At 44.9% G+C, this 20,538-nt stretch overlaps 1 protein-coding gene across 4 annotated transcripts in view; it reads left to right on the top strand.

Moving 5' to 3' along the window:
- Window positions 1–20,538, top strand: part of DYRK1A (dual specificity tyrosine phosphorylation regulated kinase 1A) — a 696,908-nt gene that overhangs the window by 503,560 nt on the left and 172,810 nt on the right. For all 4 annotated transcript variants that reach the window (XM_029603453.1, XM_029603452.1, XM_029603455.1 and 1 more), the window contains one exon: window positions 605–891. In XM_029603453.1, coding sequence (XP_029459313.1) covers window positions 605–891 — 287 coding nt within the window. The remainder of the gene's footprint in view (window positions 1–604; window positions 892–20,538) is intronic.

The raw sequence follows: 20,538 nt of genomic DNA, 5'->3' as shown, positions 1-20,538 counted from the left end.
TTTGGATGGCTATAAATCACATTTTCCATTTCCTGCTCTCCAGTTAGTCATTAAAAGTAGAAATAGCGCTTATCTTTTTTTCTAGCCACTTGCTTAGTTTTTTTCATTGCTAATTTTGAAGTGAAGCTATTTTGATATCTGGTTATGTTATGTGCAGGTAACTCTTAACTAGTTAAATTCATCATTATGACCCTATTAGGGATGCCTGTCTTTGAAGATGAGATGATTACTTACCTGTAATTGTCGTTCCCCAAAAATAGCATTCCAATGAAGTCGTGCAACCTCCTTTTTTGACTGTTGTCCATACTCCCTTTTACTGCTATGAGAAAAAAAGCTGCGCAGTTGGTTCCATTAGCTCTAGCTCACTGAGTAGTACCTAAACTTTAAGGAGCTTCTCCGATACTGTGTATGAAAAGTCATATGACCTCTCAGTGTGACTGTTAGAATGCAGTCTTTAGAAAGCAATGATTGCAAGTAGTTACCCTTTAACTAATGCGCGGCCTTTATTTCTTATGATGTTTTAATGTATTAATTTACCATATTCACTATTAATCTAGTTAAATGTGCTTTTCACAGGTCTAATTTTGTTTTCCATTTTTTTTAGTGCATTTGAAGCGACACTTTATGTTCCGAAACCATCTCTGTTTAGTGTTTGAAATGCTGTCCTACAACCTCTACGATTTGTTGCGTAACACCAATTTCCGAGGTGTCTCACTCAACCTGACTAGAAAGTTTGCACAGCAGATGTGTACTGCATTACTTTTCCTTGCAACCCCTGAACTTAGTATCATTCACTGTGACCTCAAGCCAGAGAACATTCTACTCTGTAATCCTAAACGCAGTGCGATCAAGATTGTTGACTTTGGAAGCTCTTGCCAGCTGGGGCAAAGGGTGAGTATTATAAATTAATTATGAAAACGTATTGAAATGGAAGTTTTGAAAATATTCAGGGCATGAAAAATACACCCAAGATTTTGCCAGTCAGGAAAAATAAATTATTATTAAATTTCCTTCTTTGGCAGCCTCCCTCTCTCCCATACAGCTTCTCCCCCTTCTTTCTGTCTGTCCCTTTAGTTTTCAGAGCTTCCTACTCTACATTTCTCTTCACAGTTACTCAACTTTCCTTAAAGCAGTGGTGTTTTCAACCTTTCATGACTACTGTGCTCCTTTCAAAAGTTTGAGAATACTGTGTTACCCCCAAGGTTGCAAACAATCAAAATTAACAGAAAATACTGGGGTAGATTTTCAAAGGGGTAAGCGCGTAAGATACGCGCGTACCCCCCTAAAACCTACCCCAAACCCCCCCTGCGCGCGCCGAGCCTAAGCCCTGAGGCTTGCAAAAAGGGGCGGTTGGGGGCATGGCCAGGGGGCGCGGTTTGGGATCAGGGGTGTGTGGGCGGTCCGGGGGCATGGCTAAGTGCCCCGACACAGCGGCCTTTGTCAGGGCCTGCTGCACCGGCGCACGTAAGTTACTACTGTCCAGAGGCAGTAGTAACGTTTCCGATAAGGGGGGGGGGGTCTAGATAGGGCCGCGGGGGGAGGTGGGTTAGGTAGGGGAAGGGAAGGGAATGTGAGGGGGGTAGAAAGAAAGTTCCCTCCAAGGCCGCTTCGATTTCAGAGTGGCCTCGGAGGGAACGGGCAGCGCGCGCAGGGCTCGGTGTGCGCAAGTTGCACAAATGTGCACCCCCTTGCGCACGCCGACCCCGGATTTTATAAGATACGCGCGGCTACGCGTGTATCTTATAAAATCTGGTGTACTTTTGTTCGCGCGCGCGTATGTTTTTAAAATCAACCCATTATGTTTATATTTCAGTATGATATTTGGGCCTGTTTCAATTAATTTTTAATTGCCAAATAACAAACATACACACACAAACTGAATCTTGCAGGAACACTCCCCTATCCACCTCCCTGCTCCTCACATTAAAAAGAAATATGCCCGAGATAGTATGTAGTGTGTGTTAGGCATATATACTACATGCAGAAACTAGATCTAACGAGTGTTGGCTATTTTCCAATACTTACACAGAATTTAAAAAATACATATAAATTGCATATAATGTATAAAATAATTTAGTTCTTTACAAAGTCATACTCCAATACGTAAACTGGATATAAAATGTTTTTCCTTCTCAATAGTTATTTAAGGTCGTCCCCCTCCCCCCCAACCACACACACACACACACACACACACACACACACACACACACACACACACTCTTTTCTGCTAGTTCATTCTCTAGTTTTACTTTCTATTTTCTCTGACCTTCTACGCTGGTCTCGCTTCATCTATCTCATTAGTCATGACACATGACACAGTAGACATGACACATGACACAGTAGTCATGAAAGGTTGAAAACACCACTGCTTTAAGGAAAGTTGAGTAACTGTGAAGAGAAATGTAGAGTAGGAAGCTCTGAAAACTAAAGGGACAGACAGAAAGAAGGGGGGAGAAGCTGTATGGGAGAGAGGGGGAGGCTGCCAAAGAAGGAAATTTAATAATAATTTATTTTTCCTGACTGGCAAAATCTTGGGTTTCCCAACCAGTGTGTTTCCCAACCAGTGGGTTTCCCAACCAGTGTGTTAGTGTGCCTCAGACCTGATCTAGTGTGCCATGGAAAAGTCACCAATGCCTGATGCTCAGGTCCAGACCAGCACATGGACTGTGCTCTCAGCATCTCACAGCAACAAGAGTCATCAGTAGTGGCTCTTAAACATGTAGAAGCTCCTTTCTGAAAAAATGTGTAATCATGCATGTCTCTTCTTCCTAGCTACAGCATGAGCAATGGAATGTGCTAATCAATGGGCAGTATATAGATCATAGATAGCTGGTTCCTGCTTTGTGCAGCATACATAGGACCTCCTCATCTTCACCATCCTGAGCTTCCTCCTTTGAGTCATTCCAGCCTTGTCTTATTCCCAGACTAAATGAGATAGGAAAGAGTATGTTCTGAGCACTAGATGTAACTCACTCTGAGTGTTGGGTGCAGCAGCAGTGAAGGAGCTCTGGCAACTACATGTAGCAGCCAAGGTAATTACCTGATCCAGCTGCCTGCAACATATAGGTCTCTCCCTTCTCCTGCACTTTAGGTAGAGGGAACTGACCTATTCTGACTAGTTTTTGATCCCTCTCCCTTTGTTTTAAAATGTGGACGAGAGATTGGTGTGGCTTTCAGTGCTTCCCTAGCACTTCTTTGACTGTATGAGTTCTCTCTGCTGCTTGCTCTTAGGAGGCTGGTGTGTCTCAACATTTTTGTTAATGTAGGCATGCCTTAAGCTTGAAAAGGTTGGGAAACACTGATCTATCTCTCCCTCACCTGTCTCTCATATTTTTCTTTAATCTGTTTTTTCTCTATCTTTATTCTTCATTTATCTCTTTCTCACTTCATTACCAACACTTTAGTTCTTTCCCTCTTCTCTGTCTCCCATCTCTCACCCTTCATTTCTTTAGTTCTCATTCTTTCACTTTCCCTGTTTCTTTCCCCATTGTCTCCTTTGTGACCTCCATTATTTTCTTTGCTGGCTGACAGCACATAAGAAATGACATGCTGAGAACAGACCAAAGTCCAGCATCCTTTTTCCGACAATGGCCACTCCAAGTCAAAAATACCTGATATATCTCATAAAGTAGATGTTTCCTGTTAATCACTTCCAGGTCTGGCAACAGCTTTCTTTAGTCTACCTGACGAATAGTATGCTATGGACTTTTCCTCCAGGAACTTGTCCAAATCTCTTTTAAGCCCCACTAAGCTTGACATGTCCTCTGGCAATAGATTCCACAGCTTGATTGTGTGCTGAGTGAAAAAGTACTTTCTATGATTTGTTTTAAATCAGCTGATTGTTAGTTTCATGGTAACTCCTTGTTTTAGTATGTTTTGAAAGACTATATAACCATCCTTTATAATTGTATGATTTTATAAATTTGTCATGTCCCCTCTGTTGTCTCTTTTCCATGTTAATGAGCCCTTCCATCTCTTTTATTATTTTTATTGCTCCCTTCTGCACCTTTTCTAGTTTTGCTATGTCTGTTGTTTTTAGATGGGTTGACCAGAGCTGTACACAGTACTCAAAGTGCAGTCAAACCATAGCTCAATACAGAAACAGTATATTTTCTTTTTTATTCCCCATTCTCCCAGGACAAGCAGAATGGTAGTCCTCACATGTGGGCGATGTCACTGGACGGAGCCCTATCACGGAAAACTTTTCTGTCAACGTTTCTAGAACTTTTGACTGGCACACTGAGTATGCCCAGCATGCCATGATCCCTCGAGCCACAGGGGTTTCCCTTCAGTCTCTTTTTTTTCCGCGCTGCAGTTTGCCTCGCAGTTAGGAGCTCTGTGAGAATTCTCACACAAACTTCCTCACAGAAAAATCCTGAAATTTACTTCAGAAAAAAATTCCCTCATTAGGGGTCTTCCATCGGGATTTATTTTTCCATTGTTCGGTGAGTAAAATCACTATTCCCGGTCGGTGCCACTCCCACCGTTTTTTTCCGGTGTCCACAGGCTGTCGACGGTTTTTGGGCCTCAACCTCTGCCATTATGGCAACAGGTTTCCGAAAATGTCCGGAATGCCCCCGAACCATGTCTATTACCGACCCACATGATGTCTGTGTGCTGTGCCTCTGCTCCTCACAGGACGTCTCTACTTGCCCAGGTTGTGCCCAGATGACTCCGAAGGGTAGGCGGGCTCACCTCGACAAGATGGAAACCCTGTTTAAAATTAAACTGACTCCATTGATGTCCACCCAATCGTCACCGGCAGGAGCATCAAAAGAATTGGTCATAAAACCTTGCCAGGAGTACCAGGGCAGTGGTGACCGTCTGTCACCAACTCCGTCAAAGGTATCGACATTATCTGTCTCGGCACTGGGTAAAGACTGGGCCGAGCACAGAGGGAAGCATCGACACCAGCACCAACAGAAGTCTACACCAGTGCCGATTACCACACCATATCGCACCCGAGCAACCAAGGCGATCCCCACCGACATCGGTGCCAGGTACTGAGCCCTCACAGGTTCCTGCTGTGGTGCCAGTAACGCCTAGCCTGCCACCCCCTATAGCTGCGATGTCTACACCAGCTTTCAGGGAGGAACTGGACGGTTTTATCCACCAAGCAGTGCTCAATGGTCTCCGAGACCTACAACCACCAGTGCTGGCCCCCATACCGGCACCGACACCAGAGCCATCGATATTTGCACCATTGCTAACCAGACTCGATACACTCATCGGTGCCCTTCCAACGCAACCCGCGCCATTGATGCCAAAGCAACCCGTGCAGCCTCTGAAGGCCCCGATTCCCATTCCCGGCTCTTCAGACGATAAGGACTTAGATTCCAGTCCCATTTCACCGATGCCTGGTCCATTTATTTATTTATTTAAAAATCTTTTCTATACTGTCGTTAAGCTAGATGCCGTCACAACGGTTCACAATAAGGCACATAACATCATGTTGCTTAAATGTCTTAAATTAAATCAATTAAACAGGTGCCATCAAAATACTGTAACATAGTTTCATATTAAATATTAATTGGTGGGTGAGATAAATCGTCCAATTCTATCTATATCAGCTATAAGATAAACTAATACTTAAATCTAGTCCTTTGTTGTTGAAATAAAAATAAAAAGTAAAAATAAAATATACACAATTTGAGTAAGATGGTGTGTGTGTGTGGGAGTTCTACTGGCCGCATCCTATATTTCCCTGGATTCTACTCTCCATTCTCTTTGTGGTATGCCTGCTTAAATAGCCATGTTTTTAGACTTTTTCTGAAAGTTTTGATGTCTCTTTGCAATCTGATTTCTAAAGGCATGGTGTTCCATATTATAGGTCCAGCTAGGGATAGGGCCCTATCTCTTACTTGAGTTAGTCTAGCTGTTTTTACTGAGGGAATAGTTAGGAGTGCTTTGTTTGCTGATCTCAGGTTTCTGTTAGGGACGTGTACACGAAGGGCCATGTTCAGCCATTCTGCCTTTTTGTCATGTATTAATTTATGTATGGTACATAGTCTTGTATTGTATTCTTTGCTCAATGGATAGCCAGTTTAGTTCAATTAGGGTATCGGTGATATGGTCTCTATTACGTTTACCAGTTAGAATTCTTGCAGCTGTGTTTGTAATACCTGTAGTGGTCTTATCATTGTGTATGGTAGGCCCAGTAGAAGGGCATTACAGTAGTCAGTGCTAGCAAAAATTAAAGCTTATAATACTGATTGGTAGTCTGTTAGCATTAGTAGTGGTTTTAGTCTTCTAAGAGTCATAAGTTTGACGTATCCTTCCCTTACTTTTAGAGAGATGTTGCTTCATACTGAGTTCCGTATCGATTATTACTCCAAGGTTTCGTACTTTCTCAGCTAGTTGTATTTTTTGGTTGTTATTGAGTGTGATTGGGTTTTGAATGATCGTTATGTTTTTTCTTTCTAGATGTAGGAATTCTGTTTTCTCTATATTAATAACTAGTTCCATTTGGTCCAGAAGCTGTTTTATTATATCTAGATACATGTTGGCTATGTTTAATGTTTTCTCAATTGTCATCAATTGGAAGTATTAATTGAATATCATCAGTGTATATGTAGTGTGAGATGCCCAAACCAGCTAGCAGGTGACATAACGGCAGCATGTATATGTTGAATAGTGTGGCAGATAGGGCTGATCCCTGCGGAACTCCTGTTTGAAGGTTTATTTTCTCTGACATTACGTCTTTGATTTGTACTTGGAAGTATCTGTTATTTAGGTATGATTTGAACCATTTGATTGTTTTGTTGCTTAATCCTATTTCTTCTAATTATTTAATAGTATGTCATGATTTACAGTATCGAATGCCGCTGATAGGTCTAGCATCACTAAAATGTAATGTTTCCCGCTGTCAAACCCTCTCATGATGTTATCTGTTAACGCAAGCAGTAGTGTTTCAGTGCTAAAATTCTTGCGAAAGCCGTGTTGTAATGGGTACAGGATATTATTGCTCTCTAGGTGTTCTGCTAATTGATTTTGTATGTTTTTTTTCTATTAATTTTGCAATTAGAGGTAGGTTTGATACTGGTCTATAATTGCTCAGGATGAGTGAATCGCTGTTCTTTTTCTTTAAAATTGGTTTTACTATTGCTCCTTTTAGTGAATCTGGCATGTTCCCTTCTTTTAAGGATAGATTAATGATTTTTGTTAAAGTTGGAGAGACTGTGTTGGCTAATTTTTTTATGTCTATGATTGGTATTGTCATATGCACGTGGAGCGGGGTTTAGGTTTTTTTTGTATCAATTCAACTTCTATTTCAGATATTTCATTGAATGTCTCCCATTGTTTAATGTCTCTTTTTTGCATTTTGATTTTTTGTTTAGTTATTTTTGGAATCTTTGTTTTTAGGTTTGTAATTTTGTCATTGAAAAATGTAGCTATTTCATTACATCTATTTACTGGTAGATTTTGTGAAGAGTCAGATTTATCATTTTTGAGATTTTTTACTATGGTAAACAAGGTTCTTGGGTTGTTTGTGAATTTCTCTATTTTATTGCTGTAGTAATTTTTCTTTGCGTTGAGAATAATTTGTTTATTGTAGGCTAGTTGTTTCCTGTATTTAGTCAAGTTTTCAGTTTTATTTTTTTTTTCCATTCCTTTTCTTTTTTCCTCAGATTTCTTTTAACTACCTTTACCTTTTCATTATGCCAAGGGTTTGTTTCTTTGGGTTCCTTGATGTTAATATGTTTTATTGGGTTTATCTCATTAGCTAAGATTTTGGTTGTTTGCATCTATGCTGTCGTAGCCGAGTCGCAGTTGGTGCAATCTATTTCAGCTATTTTTTCTTCTAATTTGTCTTTCAGGGTGTCTGTTATAAGGTGGGCGATATTTAAATTCATTGGGTTCTCTTTTTTGTGTCACTTGTTGTTCAGTATGTTTGATAGAGGATTCTATTAGGAAGTGGTCTGACCACAGGATCGGTGTATATTCCGTTGTATTTATTTATTTATTTATTTATTTAATTTTATTTATTTATTTGAGTTTTTTCTATACCGGCATTCGCGAAGGGGATCGCATCATGCCGGTTTACAATTAACAGGGTGTGACAACAGAGAAGAATAATAACATTAACAGGTGCAAAAAAGAAAAACATAGCAGTTACAATAAAACAGGGACGAGATATAACTTGGAATAGTGAAGCGGTGACAGTGGTTAACAGAGAATAAAGAAGCCTGCCAACATGGCAAAGTTATTGGTTACCTTGTTGGGTACCTTGTTGTTTTAATGTGTTACCTTGTTGTTTTAATGTGTTCTAGAGAATGTCCTGCCTTGTGGGTGGGTTTGTCAGTAGTTAGGATGAATCCTAGTGCCGTCATGATATCTATTAGTGTTTGACAGGTGTTAGATCGGGGTGCGTATCCATGTGTAGGTTGAAATCACCTAGTACAATTGTGGGTTTAGAGGTGTTTAAGTGTGTTGTTAGGAATTCAATTAGTGGGGAGATGTTTAATTGTAGTAGTGTAGGGGGCAGTATATAAAGCAAATTTGTATGGTGTTAGTTTCAAAAAGAGCGACTTCATGGTTTTTTGGAGGTATTGTCAGGATTAGTTTACATTTAAATCTCTTTTCAATTATTAGGAGCAGTGTCGTCCCCCCCCCCCCCCCTTTTATTTATTCTGGGGATTGAGAAGACGTCATAGTTTTTATGTGCTATTTGATTTTTTAAAACGGTGTCTGATTTTTTTAACCATTATTCAGTAACTGCTATGAAGCTTGGTTTTGTGTCATATAATAGGTCCGTAATTATAGGGAATTTCTTAGTGATTGTGCGTTTACTAGTAGGAAGGTTATCATTAATAAATTATTTGTGATGGCGTTATTTGTTATTTTGGCCTTTCTTATTTGTATGATGTTTGTAGATTAAGTTTTCTTAGTTTCATTTGTTATGTATCTATTTCTGTGTTTATGTGAGTAGTTATTTCCATATTTACATTTGTTTAGGCAGGTTTTGATAGATTGAAATCCTTGTACAGTTTTTTCGTTATCCATGATTAGTGTTGTCCGCTCTGGATATTGTTGTTAGTTCGTTCTTTGCTGTGGGGTTTCTCGGGGGTGTACGAAGGGGCATACAAAGGGGCCTGCCCCTTTGTTGCGCCCCTTCAGTGGACGACGCCGGCGCACGGCGCCTCCAGGTCCGGCTCCGTTTTAAATCCCCTCGTCTTGGCGCGCTTTCCCCGACGTCAGTGACGACAGCAGCATCGGCCAAGGGGGAGGGGTGTGGGTCACACTTCTGGGGGCCTCGGGTGTCCGCGCCTGTGGAGAAGGAGAGAAGAAAAAAAGAACCAGCGTCTGTTGAGAGGGAGAGAGGGAAAGAGAATTAATCCAGGTTAGTGGTGCCTCGGTGTTTCAATCAGGCAGGGCAGAGGACTCCATCAGGGCTCTCGGGACCGAGAGGACCACATCTTCCATCGATGCCTCCGGTGCCTTCGAAACCTCCATCGGTGCCACCGCGCCATCGTTCGAGACCATCGAAAGATCCATCGGTGCCAATACGTCCTACAATACCAGCCTTCTTCCATCCTTCAGGATCTCAACTACAGACCTTTTCTGACACTTGGGAAGATGTAGACACAGACACATCCACGGAGGATATTTTGTTGGAATTATCTCCTCCGGAGGAAAGGAGAAAATCTCCCCCAGAAGAACTCTCCTTTGCCAGTTTTATTAGGGAAATGTCAGAGGCAATTCCCTTTGATCTTATTACAGAGGAGGACACAAGGCACAAAACATTGGACGTTCTTCAATTTGTTGATGCTCCAAAGGAAGTTGTGGCCATCCCAGTACACGAGCTATTGGTAGATCTACAGCATCGTCTCTGGGAACATCCTTGTACTGTTCAACCAGTGAATAAAAGAACAGATGCAGCTTATCTGGTCCAACACATCTCTGGATTCCAAACCCCACAACTGCCCCATCAGTCAGTGGTAGTTGAATCTACACAAAAGAAATCCAGAAGACTTCAACCACGCTCTTCCACACCTCCTGGTAAAGATAAAAAATTCCTGGACGTATTAGGCCGCAAAATGTTTGACGGTTCTATGCTAGTGTCACGAATAGCTGCATACCAACTGTCCATGACACAATACCAAAGAAATCTATGGAAACAGGTTCAAGAAGTAGCTGACACACTTCCTCAAGAACAGCAAGACAGCCTTAATGCCATATTACATAAAGGTCTAGAGGCGGATAAACATGAAGTTCATGCTGCTTATGACTTCTTTGAGACAGCTTCTCGAATGTCAGCAACAGGTATCAGTGCCAGGAGGGTGGGCCTGGCTGAAAGCATCTGACTTGAGACCTGAAATCCAAGACAGACTTGCCAATTTACCACGCACCGGTGACAATCTATTCAGTGACAAGATACAAGGCGTAGTGGCCCAATTGGAAGACCACAATGAAACCCTGCATCAATTATCAACAGTGACTACCGAGGCCCCTTCTGTGAGAAAATTCACCAAGAGGGACCCTAAAAAAACATTTTATCGCCCATGCAGATATTACCCACCTTCATCCCGCGCACGGACAGCTAGGCCGTCTCAGAGAGCACATCCTCGACAGCCCAAAACACCCAGGTCTCAGCCACCTCCACAAACAGGCCAAGCATCTGGATTTTGAAACCTTTCCAGAGAACAGCAGCCGCTCCATAAATCCAGAACCAGATTTACCAGTAGGAGGTCGAATTCATCATTTCATAACCAATTGGCTCAACATTACTACAGACCAATGGTTTATATCCATCATAATCCATGGGTACCGTCTAACGTTCCTCACGTTACCCCCGGATTCACCGCCCAATCCACTGTGGATGCAAAAAGATCACACAATTCTTCTAGAATCAGAGCTGTGCACCCTTCTGGGCGCCAGGGCCATGGAACCTGTTCCCCGAGCACAGCAGGGCAGAGGGTTCTACTCCTGCTACTTTCTCATTCCAAAGAAATCAGGCAGCCTCCACCCCATCTTAGACCTCCGCAATCTCAGCAAATTTCTATGAAGAGAAAAATTCAGGATGGTGTCCCTGGGCACCATGCTTCCACTTCTGCAAAACGGAGATTGGCTCTGTTATCTGGATCTTCAAGACGCTTACACTCACTTTTCCATTTTCCCACACCTCCGCAAATACTTGTGCTTCCTAGTGGGACATCGACACTTTCAATACCGGGTTCTGCCCTTCGGACGTGCCTCTGCTCCCCATGTATTTACAAAGTGCCTGGCAGTGGCTGCGGCCCACCTACGCAAGAAACAAATACACGCCTTTCCTTACCTGGACGACTGGCTCAAGAGCCAATCCAAGCAAGGAGCTCTCGACACTCCCAAGCTCACTATCATTGTACTGCACTTCTTGGGATTTCTTATGAACTACCACAAATACCACCTGACTCCATCTCATCTCCTGATGTTCATCGGAGCAGATTTGGACACCACAGTAGCGAAGGCCTTCCTGCCCAGCGACCGTGCAGACACACTCTCCAGACTAGCCGTATGTCTGCGCACGAAGAAAACAGCCTCAGCCCATCAATTTTTAACGATACTGGGCCACATGGCTTCCACTCCTATGGCCAGGCTGGCCATGAGAATAACTCAATGGACTTTGAAAACTCAGTGACTCCAAACCACTCAACCGCTCTCATCCCAGATCCAAGTAAACCCACCAGTTATGTTTATCGCTTCTCTGGTGGACGAACAAAGACAACTTGCTAACAGGTCTGCCTTTTCAGCAACCACTTCCACAAATAACTTTGACCACAGACGCATCCACTTTGGGTTGGGGAGCTCATGTGAACGATCTGCAAACTCAAGGTACTTGGACACAACTCGAAGCAACATTTCAGATCAACTTCCTAGAGCTTCAACCTATACATTATGCTCTCTATGCGTTCAAGGTCTACCTTTCATACAAGACTATTCTCATACAAACAGACAACACAGTTGCAATGTGGTACTTGAACAAGCAGGGCAGCACAGGCTCTTATCTCCTCTGCCAAGAAGCCGCACAGATCTGGGACTGGGCCCTTGCACACTCCATGTTTCTATGGGCCACTTATCTCGCAGGTATGCAGAACGTAGTAGCAGATTGCCTCAGCCGACAGTTCCATCCCCACGAGTAGTCTCTGGATCCTGTGGTAACGACCAGAATCTTCCTACACTGGGGTCAACCAACAATAGACCTCTTTGCATCTGAACTGAATCACAAAGTGGACAGATTTTGCTCCCTACACAGGCAACAAAACAAGTTAACCATGGTCGCCTTTGCTCGCCCTTGGAACACAGGCCTCCTATATGCGTATCCCCCGATACCGCTGATAGCCAAAACTGTTGTGAAAATACGACAGGACAAAGGGTCAGTGATACTCATAGCCCCATATTGACCTCGACAAGTGTGGTTTCCCATGCTTCTCGACCTCTCGATCAGAGAACCATTCACCTGGGCACAACGCCCACTCATAACTCAGAACCAAGGCATGTTACGCCATCCAAACCTTCAGAGACTATCCCTCACAGCCTGGATGTTTAAAGCTTGATCCTACAACTGCTCAACCTTTCAACTGATGTCTCTCAAGTGCTTGTAGCCTCACGAAAGCCTTCCACACGAAAATCCTATCGTTCTAAGTGGAAAAGGTTCACCATGTGGTGCACGCAAAAAGGTATCGATCCCTTTTCCTGCCCTTTTCCTGCCATCTCTATTAGACTATGTCTGGCACCTTTCAGAATCTCGTCTCCAGACTTCTTCGGTGAAGGGTACACCTGAGTGCCATCTCAGCGTACCACAAAGGAGTTGGGGATGCCCCGGTAACAGCGCAACTCCTTGTGAGTAGGTTCATATTACAACTTAAGCCCCCTCTACACCCACCAGTCACCGAGTGGGACCTGAATGTAGTACTTAAAAGGCTCATGTGCTCTCCATTTGAGCTTTTGCACTCCTGCGATGTTAAATTTCTTACATGGAAAGTCCTCTTCCTAATAGCCATTACATCTGCATGAAAGATTAGTGAGTTACAAGCACTTGTCACATACTCACCCTATACCAGGTTCCCATATGACCGAGTGGTCCTCCGTACTCACCCTAAATTCCTTCCCAAGGTGGTTACTGATGTCCACTTGAATCAGTCTATAGTCTTGCCCACCTTTTTCCCAAGGCCTCACTCTCACCAGGGCGCAAGAGTTTTACACACCTTGGACTGTAAATGTACACTTGCATTTTACTTAGACCGCACTGCAGTCCATAGGAAATCCACCCAACTCTTTGTTTCTTTTGACAAAAACAGACTACGAGTTGCAGTGGGCAAATAAACTCTCTCCAACTGGCTAGCAGACTGTATCGAATTCAGCTAAGAAAAAGCAGGCCTTCCTCTCCAGGGCCGAGTGAAGGCGCACTCAGTAAGAGCCATGGCAACCTCAGTAGCACACTATCGTTCAGTACCGATTGCTGACATATACAAAGCTGCAACATGGAGCTCTCTTCACACATTTGCAGCACATTACTGCCTGGACAAGGAAGGACGCCAAGACTCTGCCTTTGGCCAATCCATCTTGAAGAACTTATTTCCAGTATAATCCCAACTCCTTCCACATCCAATCTGCTGAGATTTCAGGCTGCCTCATTTTTCCCAACAGTATGCCAGTTGTGCCTGTTGCATAAGTTGTACACTGTTGGTCCAAACAAATATGAGTCAGCCTGTAGCTTGCTAATCACCCATATGTGAGGACTACCATCCTGCTTGTCCTGGGAGAAAGCAGAGTTGCTTAACTGTAACAGGTGTTCTACCAGGACAGCAGGATTTAGTCCTCACGAAACCCACCTGCCACCCCACGGAGTTGGGTCTGAAAAGTTTTATTTTATTTTTTGCTCACATCTTTTCTACAAATGAGACTGAAGGGAGACCCCTGTGGCTCGAGGGATCATGGCATGCTGGGATGCTTAGTGTGCCAGTCAAAGGTTCTAGAATCTTTGTCAGAAAAGTTTTCCATGAATGGGCTCCGTCCAGTGACGTCACCCACATGTGAGGACTACATCCTGCTGTTCTGGGAGAACACCTGTTACAGGTAAGCAACACTGCTTTCGTTTTTAGATTGTTCTTAACATTCTCACAGGACAAGCAAGATGGTAGTCCTCACATATGGGTGACACCATCAGGATGGAGTCATCACGGAACACTTTTGTCAAAGTTTCTAGAACTTTGACTTGGCACACTGAGCATGCCCAGCATGCTACCTACCCTGCATCCAGCAGGGTTCCCCCTTCAGTCTCTTTTTTTTTCCACGCAGCAGTAGCCACGCGGGTTGAGGAGCTCTGACACCTATTCCTGACCGGAATTTTCCTCATGGAAATTTTTTCTAAAAAATTGTCAAACTTCACCCCATCCGGGGTCCCACTTTCGAATATTGATACCCGCTAATGTTAAGTAAGGCTTTACCTCGTTTTTGCGGCCTCCGACCGCACCGTGGTTAAAAATTTTCCTTAGTAAGAATGGCGACGGGTTTTTGATGGTGCCTCGACTGTCCGAGGACGATGTTCATCACGGACCCGCATCAGGTGCGCCCAAATGACACCTAAGGTTCGCCAGGCCTGGTTAGAAAAAATGGAGTTTCTGTTTAAAACTAAACAGCCAACACCATCTAAAAACCTCATCCTCATCGACGCCATCGCCTTCAACTCCTCGGCATCGACCAGCCACCAGCTATTCTCGACCGCCGGGATCTCTTCCGAAGAAGTCCACCTCTTCGTACTCTGCGCCGGAGAAGGACCGTGCCGAGCACCGGGAAAAGCATCGGCATCAAAAGGCTTCGTCTGCCAATCCAGGGCAGGCCTTGACGTCTGCATCGACGGAGCCATTGAGGAAGAAGGCCCGCGCTGAGGAGCCCCCAACCTCCTCCATGCCTGTGTCACAGAGGCGTTCCCCACCTTCAGTGGTGCTGGGAGCCGTGATGCCACTTTCACCGGTGGACCCTCCGGCGACACCTGTACAGCCTCCAAGTCCAGAACTGGTATTCCAAACACCAGCTTTCCGCGAGGAATTGAACCCGATGGTTCAAGAGGCAGTCATCCAAGCACTGCGCTTCTATCGACACCGGCCCCGGCTCCAATCTCTGTCACCAATCCGATGCCCACGGTACTGGCTCCATTACTGAACAGGTTGAACACCCTTATCGGGGCACTTTCACTGGTGCCCCCGAAGACACAGATATTTCCATCGACTCCGATTCCCCTGTCATCGGAAGATGAAGAATCATCAATGCCAGATCGGTTCCAGGCCCATCGGGGGTACTTCCACCGAAGCGTCCATCGAGGTCACTGATTCCATCGGTGCCCATCCAGTCTTCGGTGCCGCCTCCTATTCCCTCGATGCCACGACCAGATCCAGCTGGAATAGGCCTTTTTCTACCATCTGGAGGCCCACTCGATGAAGGAGATCAGCCATACCAGCCCGGGTCTGATGATACCTCAGATACCCAGAATACTGATGACATTCCTTCGGAGCCTTCTCCTCCTGATGAGAGAAGACGTTCACCTCCAGAGGATCTGTGTTACGATTGGGCGATAGCCCGGTGTGGTGAACACCATCTGCAGGGGTGCTTAGGATAGGGAGACAGGAATCTCATCAAAGTCTCTGATAATGGCTGGAGAGGAATCTCTAGTGCTGGCTGTATGGAGTCTGTAGAGCTGGGTGTTGGCTGGAAGGGAGTCTCCAGCACTGGGAGCTGGTTTGAAGGAGTCAGGTGCTGTCTTGGTCTCTGGTGTCAGGTGCAGGCTTGAAGTGATCTCTGGTGTCAGGTGCTGGCTGGAGTGGAGTCTCTGGAACCGGATGCAGGCTGGAATTAGTCTCTGGAACAAGATGCGTGGGGTTAAGTACCCCACGCGTACCCCCATGCTGCTCCAGTCTTTGGAAAAGACTGGAGAAGCATGGGGGTACGTGTGGATGTGAGTGCCAGTAAGCGTGGGCTGAACACTGGAACTGGGTGCATGTATGGGTGGAATTCGGACAGCGTGCAGGTAAGTGTGAGACTGACTTGTAGGTATGTGTGAACTGGACTGAGGGAATCAAGACAGCAGAACAGACAATGACTGGACTAGACAGAACCAAGACAAGACTTACACTGAACAGAAAACACAAATGCCCGAAGGCAGCAAGACAAGGAGCCAGGACACAGAGCCCGAAGTCAGCAAGGCAAGAAGCCAGGACACAGAGCCCGACGGCAGCAAGGCAAGGAGCCAGGACACAGAAGGCCCGAAGGCACACAGAGGGAAATGGGAGGCTAGAGCAGGGAGCCCAAAGGAACTCGATGCCGAAGCACTGAGGCATTGGCTAGGCGGGGTTAAGAAAGAAGTCCAGGACATAGAACAGATAGATAGGACGGACTGGGCCAGCCAGGAGAGAGTAATCGTGAGGGACCTCTGGTGGTGAGGAGGCTGCACAGCAGCCATAGTCGTAACAATCTGTCCTTCATTAGCTTTATAAAGGAAATGTCAGAAACCATTCCCTTTAAGCTACAAACAGAGGAAGACTCCAGACACAAGATGCTGTAAGTCCTCCAATTTGTGGATGCCCCCAAGGAGGTGATGTCTATACCTGTTCACGAAGCCCTCCTTGAACTTCAACAATGGACATGGGAACATCCAGGTACGGTGCCACCAGTAAACCGTAAGACGGATGCCACCTACATGGTCCAAGCAGCTCCTGGGTTCCAAAAGACCCAACTGTCTCACCATTCTGTGGTGGTAGAGTCTGCTCAGAAGAAGGCAAGACGATCTAGGCCACATTCTTCTACACCTCCTGGGAAGGAACAGAGGTTTCTTGATGCCCTGGGACGCAGGCTATTCCATGGATCCATGTTAATTTCACGTATTGTAGCTTACCAGCTTTACATGACGCAATACACAAGAAACCTTTTTAAATTTCTTCAAGACTTCTCGGAGTCCCTTCCAGACGAATTCCAGGAGCAACTCAACTCTATACTCAAGAAGGGCCTCGATGCTGCCATCTGGCACACAATCACTACGGATCAATGGGTCCTCTCGGTAGTGTTTCAAGGTTACCATCTCAACTTCTCATTGGTCTCCCCACCTCGGCCGGGGTGGGGTATCTCCGACCACTCCTGGAGGAGGAAATAACCCTCCTCAAATCCAATGCCATAGAACCAGTGCCCCCTCTACAACAGGGAAAAGGGTTCTATTCTCGATATTTCCTAATACCAAAAAAATCAGGAGGCCAATTTTAGATCTTCGTGCCTTAAAATCTACAAAAGGAAAAGTTCAGAATGCTAATCTTGGGCTCCCTGCTCCCTCTTCTCCAAAAGGGAGATTGGCTTTGCTCTCTAGATCTACAAGACGCATATAGCATATACCTCCATTTCCTAGTCGGACACCGACACTTCCAGTATCGAGTGCTACCATTCAGCCTAGCATCAGCACCTTGGGTTTTTACAAAGTTCCTGGCATACCTAAGGCGATAAAGCATCCATGTCTACCCTTACCTAGATGTTTGGTTTCTAAGGGATCCATCCGAGAAGGAGGTCCTAACCTCCCTCCGTCTAACCCTACAGCTACTACTGTTACTGGGATTTCTATTAAACCACCCAAAATCCAATCTGGTTCTGTCACAGATCCTCTCCTTCATTGGAGCAGACTTAGATACCATACAGGCAAAAGCTTTTCTCCCAAAGGATCGTGCCCCCACACTCTTGCAACCCTTGCGAAACTAGTGCTGGCTCACGGATCCACAGCAGCTTGTCACTTACTAACACTCGGGCCGATTCAGTAAAGTCCGCGGTAGAGCGGACAAACGCCCGCTCTCTCGATGCGCTCACAGGCCACTTGCCTGTGCGCGCGATTCTGTATTTAAATTAGGTGGTGTGGTAGAAACGGGCAAAAGGAGGCACTAGGGACACTAGCGCGTCCCTAGCGCCTCCTTTTGACCCGGAGCGGCGGCTATCAGCGGGTTTGAAAGCCGACGCTCAATTTTGCCGGCTTCTGTTTACTTTTTTTACTCTTCGGGACCTCCAACTTATCACCATGATATTAAGTCGGAGGGTGCACAGGAAAGCAGTTTTTACTGCTTTTCTGTGCACTTTCCCGGTGCCGGCAGAAACTAGCGCCTACCTTTGGGTAGGCGCTAATTTCTTAAAGTAAAATGTGCGGCTTGGCTGCACATTTTACTTTCTGTATCACGCGGGCATACCTAATAGGGCCCTCAACATGCATTTGCATGTTGAGGGCGCTATTAGGTGCCGCGGGTTGGACGCACGTTTTCCGCCCCTTACTGAATAAGGGGTAAGGGAAAACGCACGTCCAAGGGCAGGTTAACAGTGCGCTCCATCGGATGGACACTACCTATTTAGTGCAGTCAGGCCCTGGCTTTCAAAAATCTCAGCTCGACCACCACTCAGTTGTGGTAGAATCGGCTCAAAAGAAAGCAAAAAGGACGAAGCCTCACTCCTCTACCCCTCCTGTTAAGGAACACAAGTTCCTAGACAATATTGGTTGACGAATGTTCCAAGGGGCCATGCTCATCTCCAGAATTACTTCTTACCAGCTGTACATGACCCAATACAACAGGGTCCTTTTCAAGCAGATACAGGACTTCTCTGAAACCCTGCCTGAACAATTCCAAGAACAGCTTCAAATCCTTGTCAACAAGGGGTTTGAGGCAGGAAAGCATGAGATAAGAACAGCTTACGATATCTTCGACACCTCTACTAGAGTGTCTGCAACCGCCATTTCGGCAAGACGCTGGGCCTGGCTCAAATCTTCTGACCTTCGCCCAGAAGTACAAGACAGACTCTCTGACCTGCCCTGTGTAGGAGACAATCTGATCGGTGAACAGATTCAGCAAATAGTGGCTGAATTAAAGGACCATCATGAGACCCTCAAACAGCTCTCATCGATACCTTCTGACTTCCCCTCTAGACAGCCCTTCAGGAAGGACTCTAAGAAGTCATTCTTCCGCCCAAGGAAGTACTATCCTCCACACCAAGGTCCCGAACTACAAGACCTTATCAAAAACCTCAGCCTCGCCAGACCCGGAAGCAAATGTCGCAAGCAGCTCCCCAGCCGGGGCCTGCTTCAGGTTTTTGACTTTCTCTTGAAGAACCAGCAGCCTGATTCCTCTGCCAAGCCATACCAGTGGGAGGTCGATTGTGCCACTTTCACGGCATGTGGCAATCAATCACAACCGACCAATGGGTGCTAGCAATCATTGCTCATGGTTGTAACTTTATTGCTATGTAATTGTAATTTTATTGCTATGTAATTCAAATTGTTTAAGTTGTTGTTTAATTTTCATACTATGTTACTCAAAGTTTTCTTAGATGTTTCTTGTTCTATGTAATGCTCACAGGCAAGTTTATTGTTCACTGTAAACCGGTTTGATTTGTATCCTATGCAAGAAGATCGGTATATAAAAGCTAAAAATAAATAAATAAATAAATAAATAAATTATTACCTCCTAAACTTTCTTAGAACATAAGAACATAAGAAAATGCCATACTGGGTCAGACCAAGGGTCCATCAAGCCCACCATCCTGCTTCCAACAGTGGCCAATCCAGGCCACAAGAACCTGGCAAGTACCCAAAAACTAAATCTATTCCATGTTACCATTGCTAATGGCAGTGGCTATTCTCTCGGTGAACTTAATAGCAGGTAATGGACTTCTCCTCCAAGAACTTATCCAATCCTTTTTTAAACATAGCTATACTAACTGCACTAACCACATCCTCTGGCAACAAATTCCAGAGTTTAATTGTGCGTTGAGTAAAAAAGAACTTTCTCTGATTAGTTTTAAATGTGCCCCATGCTAACTTCATGGAGTGCCCCATAGTCTTTCTACTATCCGAAAGAGTAAATAACCGATTCACATCTACCCGTTCTAGACCTCTCATGATTTTAAACACTTCTATCATATCCCCCCTCAGTCGTCTCTTCTCCAAGCTGAAAAGTCCTAACCTCTTTAGTCTTTCCTCATAGGGGAGTTGTTCCATTCCCCTTATCATTTTGGTAGCCCTTCTCTGTACCTTCTCCATCACAATTATATCTTTTTTGAGATGCAGCGACCAGAATTGTACACAGTATTCAAGGTGCGGTCTCACCATGAAGCGATACAGAGGCATTATGACTTCACCATTCCCTTTCTAATAATTCCCAACATTCTGTTTGCTGCTTTGACTGCCGCAGCACACTGAACCGACGATTTCAATGTGTTATCCACTATGATACCTAGATCTCTTTCCTTGGTTGTAGCACCTAATATGGAACCCAACATTGTGTAATTATAGCATGGGTTATTTTTCCCTATATGCATCACCTTGCACTTATCAACATTAAATTTCATCTGCCATTTGGATGCCCACCGGACTCACCAAGCGTGGAGAGTCCCCGACCACTCTCTCCTTCTGGAGCAGGAGGTTTCCCTTCTTCTCCAGTTAAAAGCAATAGAAACCTTCCCACTGTCGCAGCAAGGCCTAGGGTTCTATTCCCGGTACTTTTTGATCCCCAAAAAATCCGGGGGGCTTCGTCTAATTCTGGACCTACA

This window comes from Rhinatrema bivittatum, chromosome 5 (genome assembly GCF_901001135.1).
Source record: "Rhinatrema bivittatum chromosome 5, aRhiBiv1.1, whole genome shotgun sequence".
In the NCBI taxonomy this organism is placed as follows: Eukaryota; Metazoa; Chordata; class Amphibia; order Gymnophiona; family Rhinatrematidae; genus Rhinatrema; species Rhinatrema bivittatum.
This window is presented reverse-complemented; position numbering and strand designations above follow the sequence as displayed.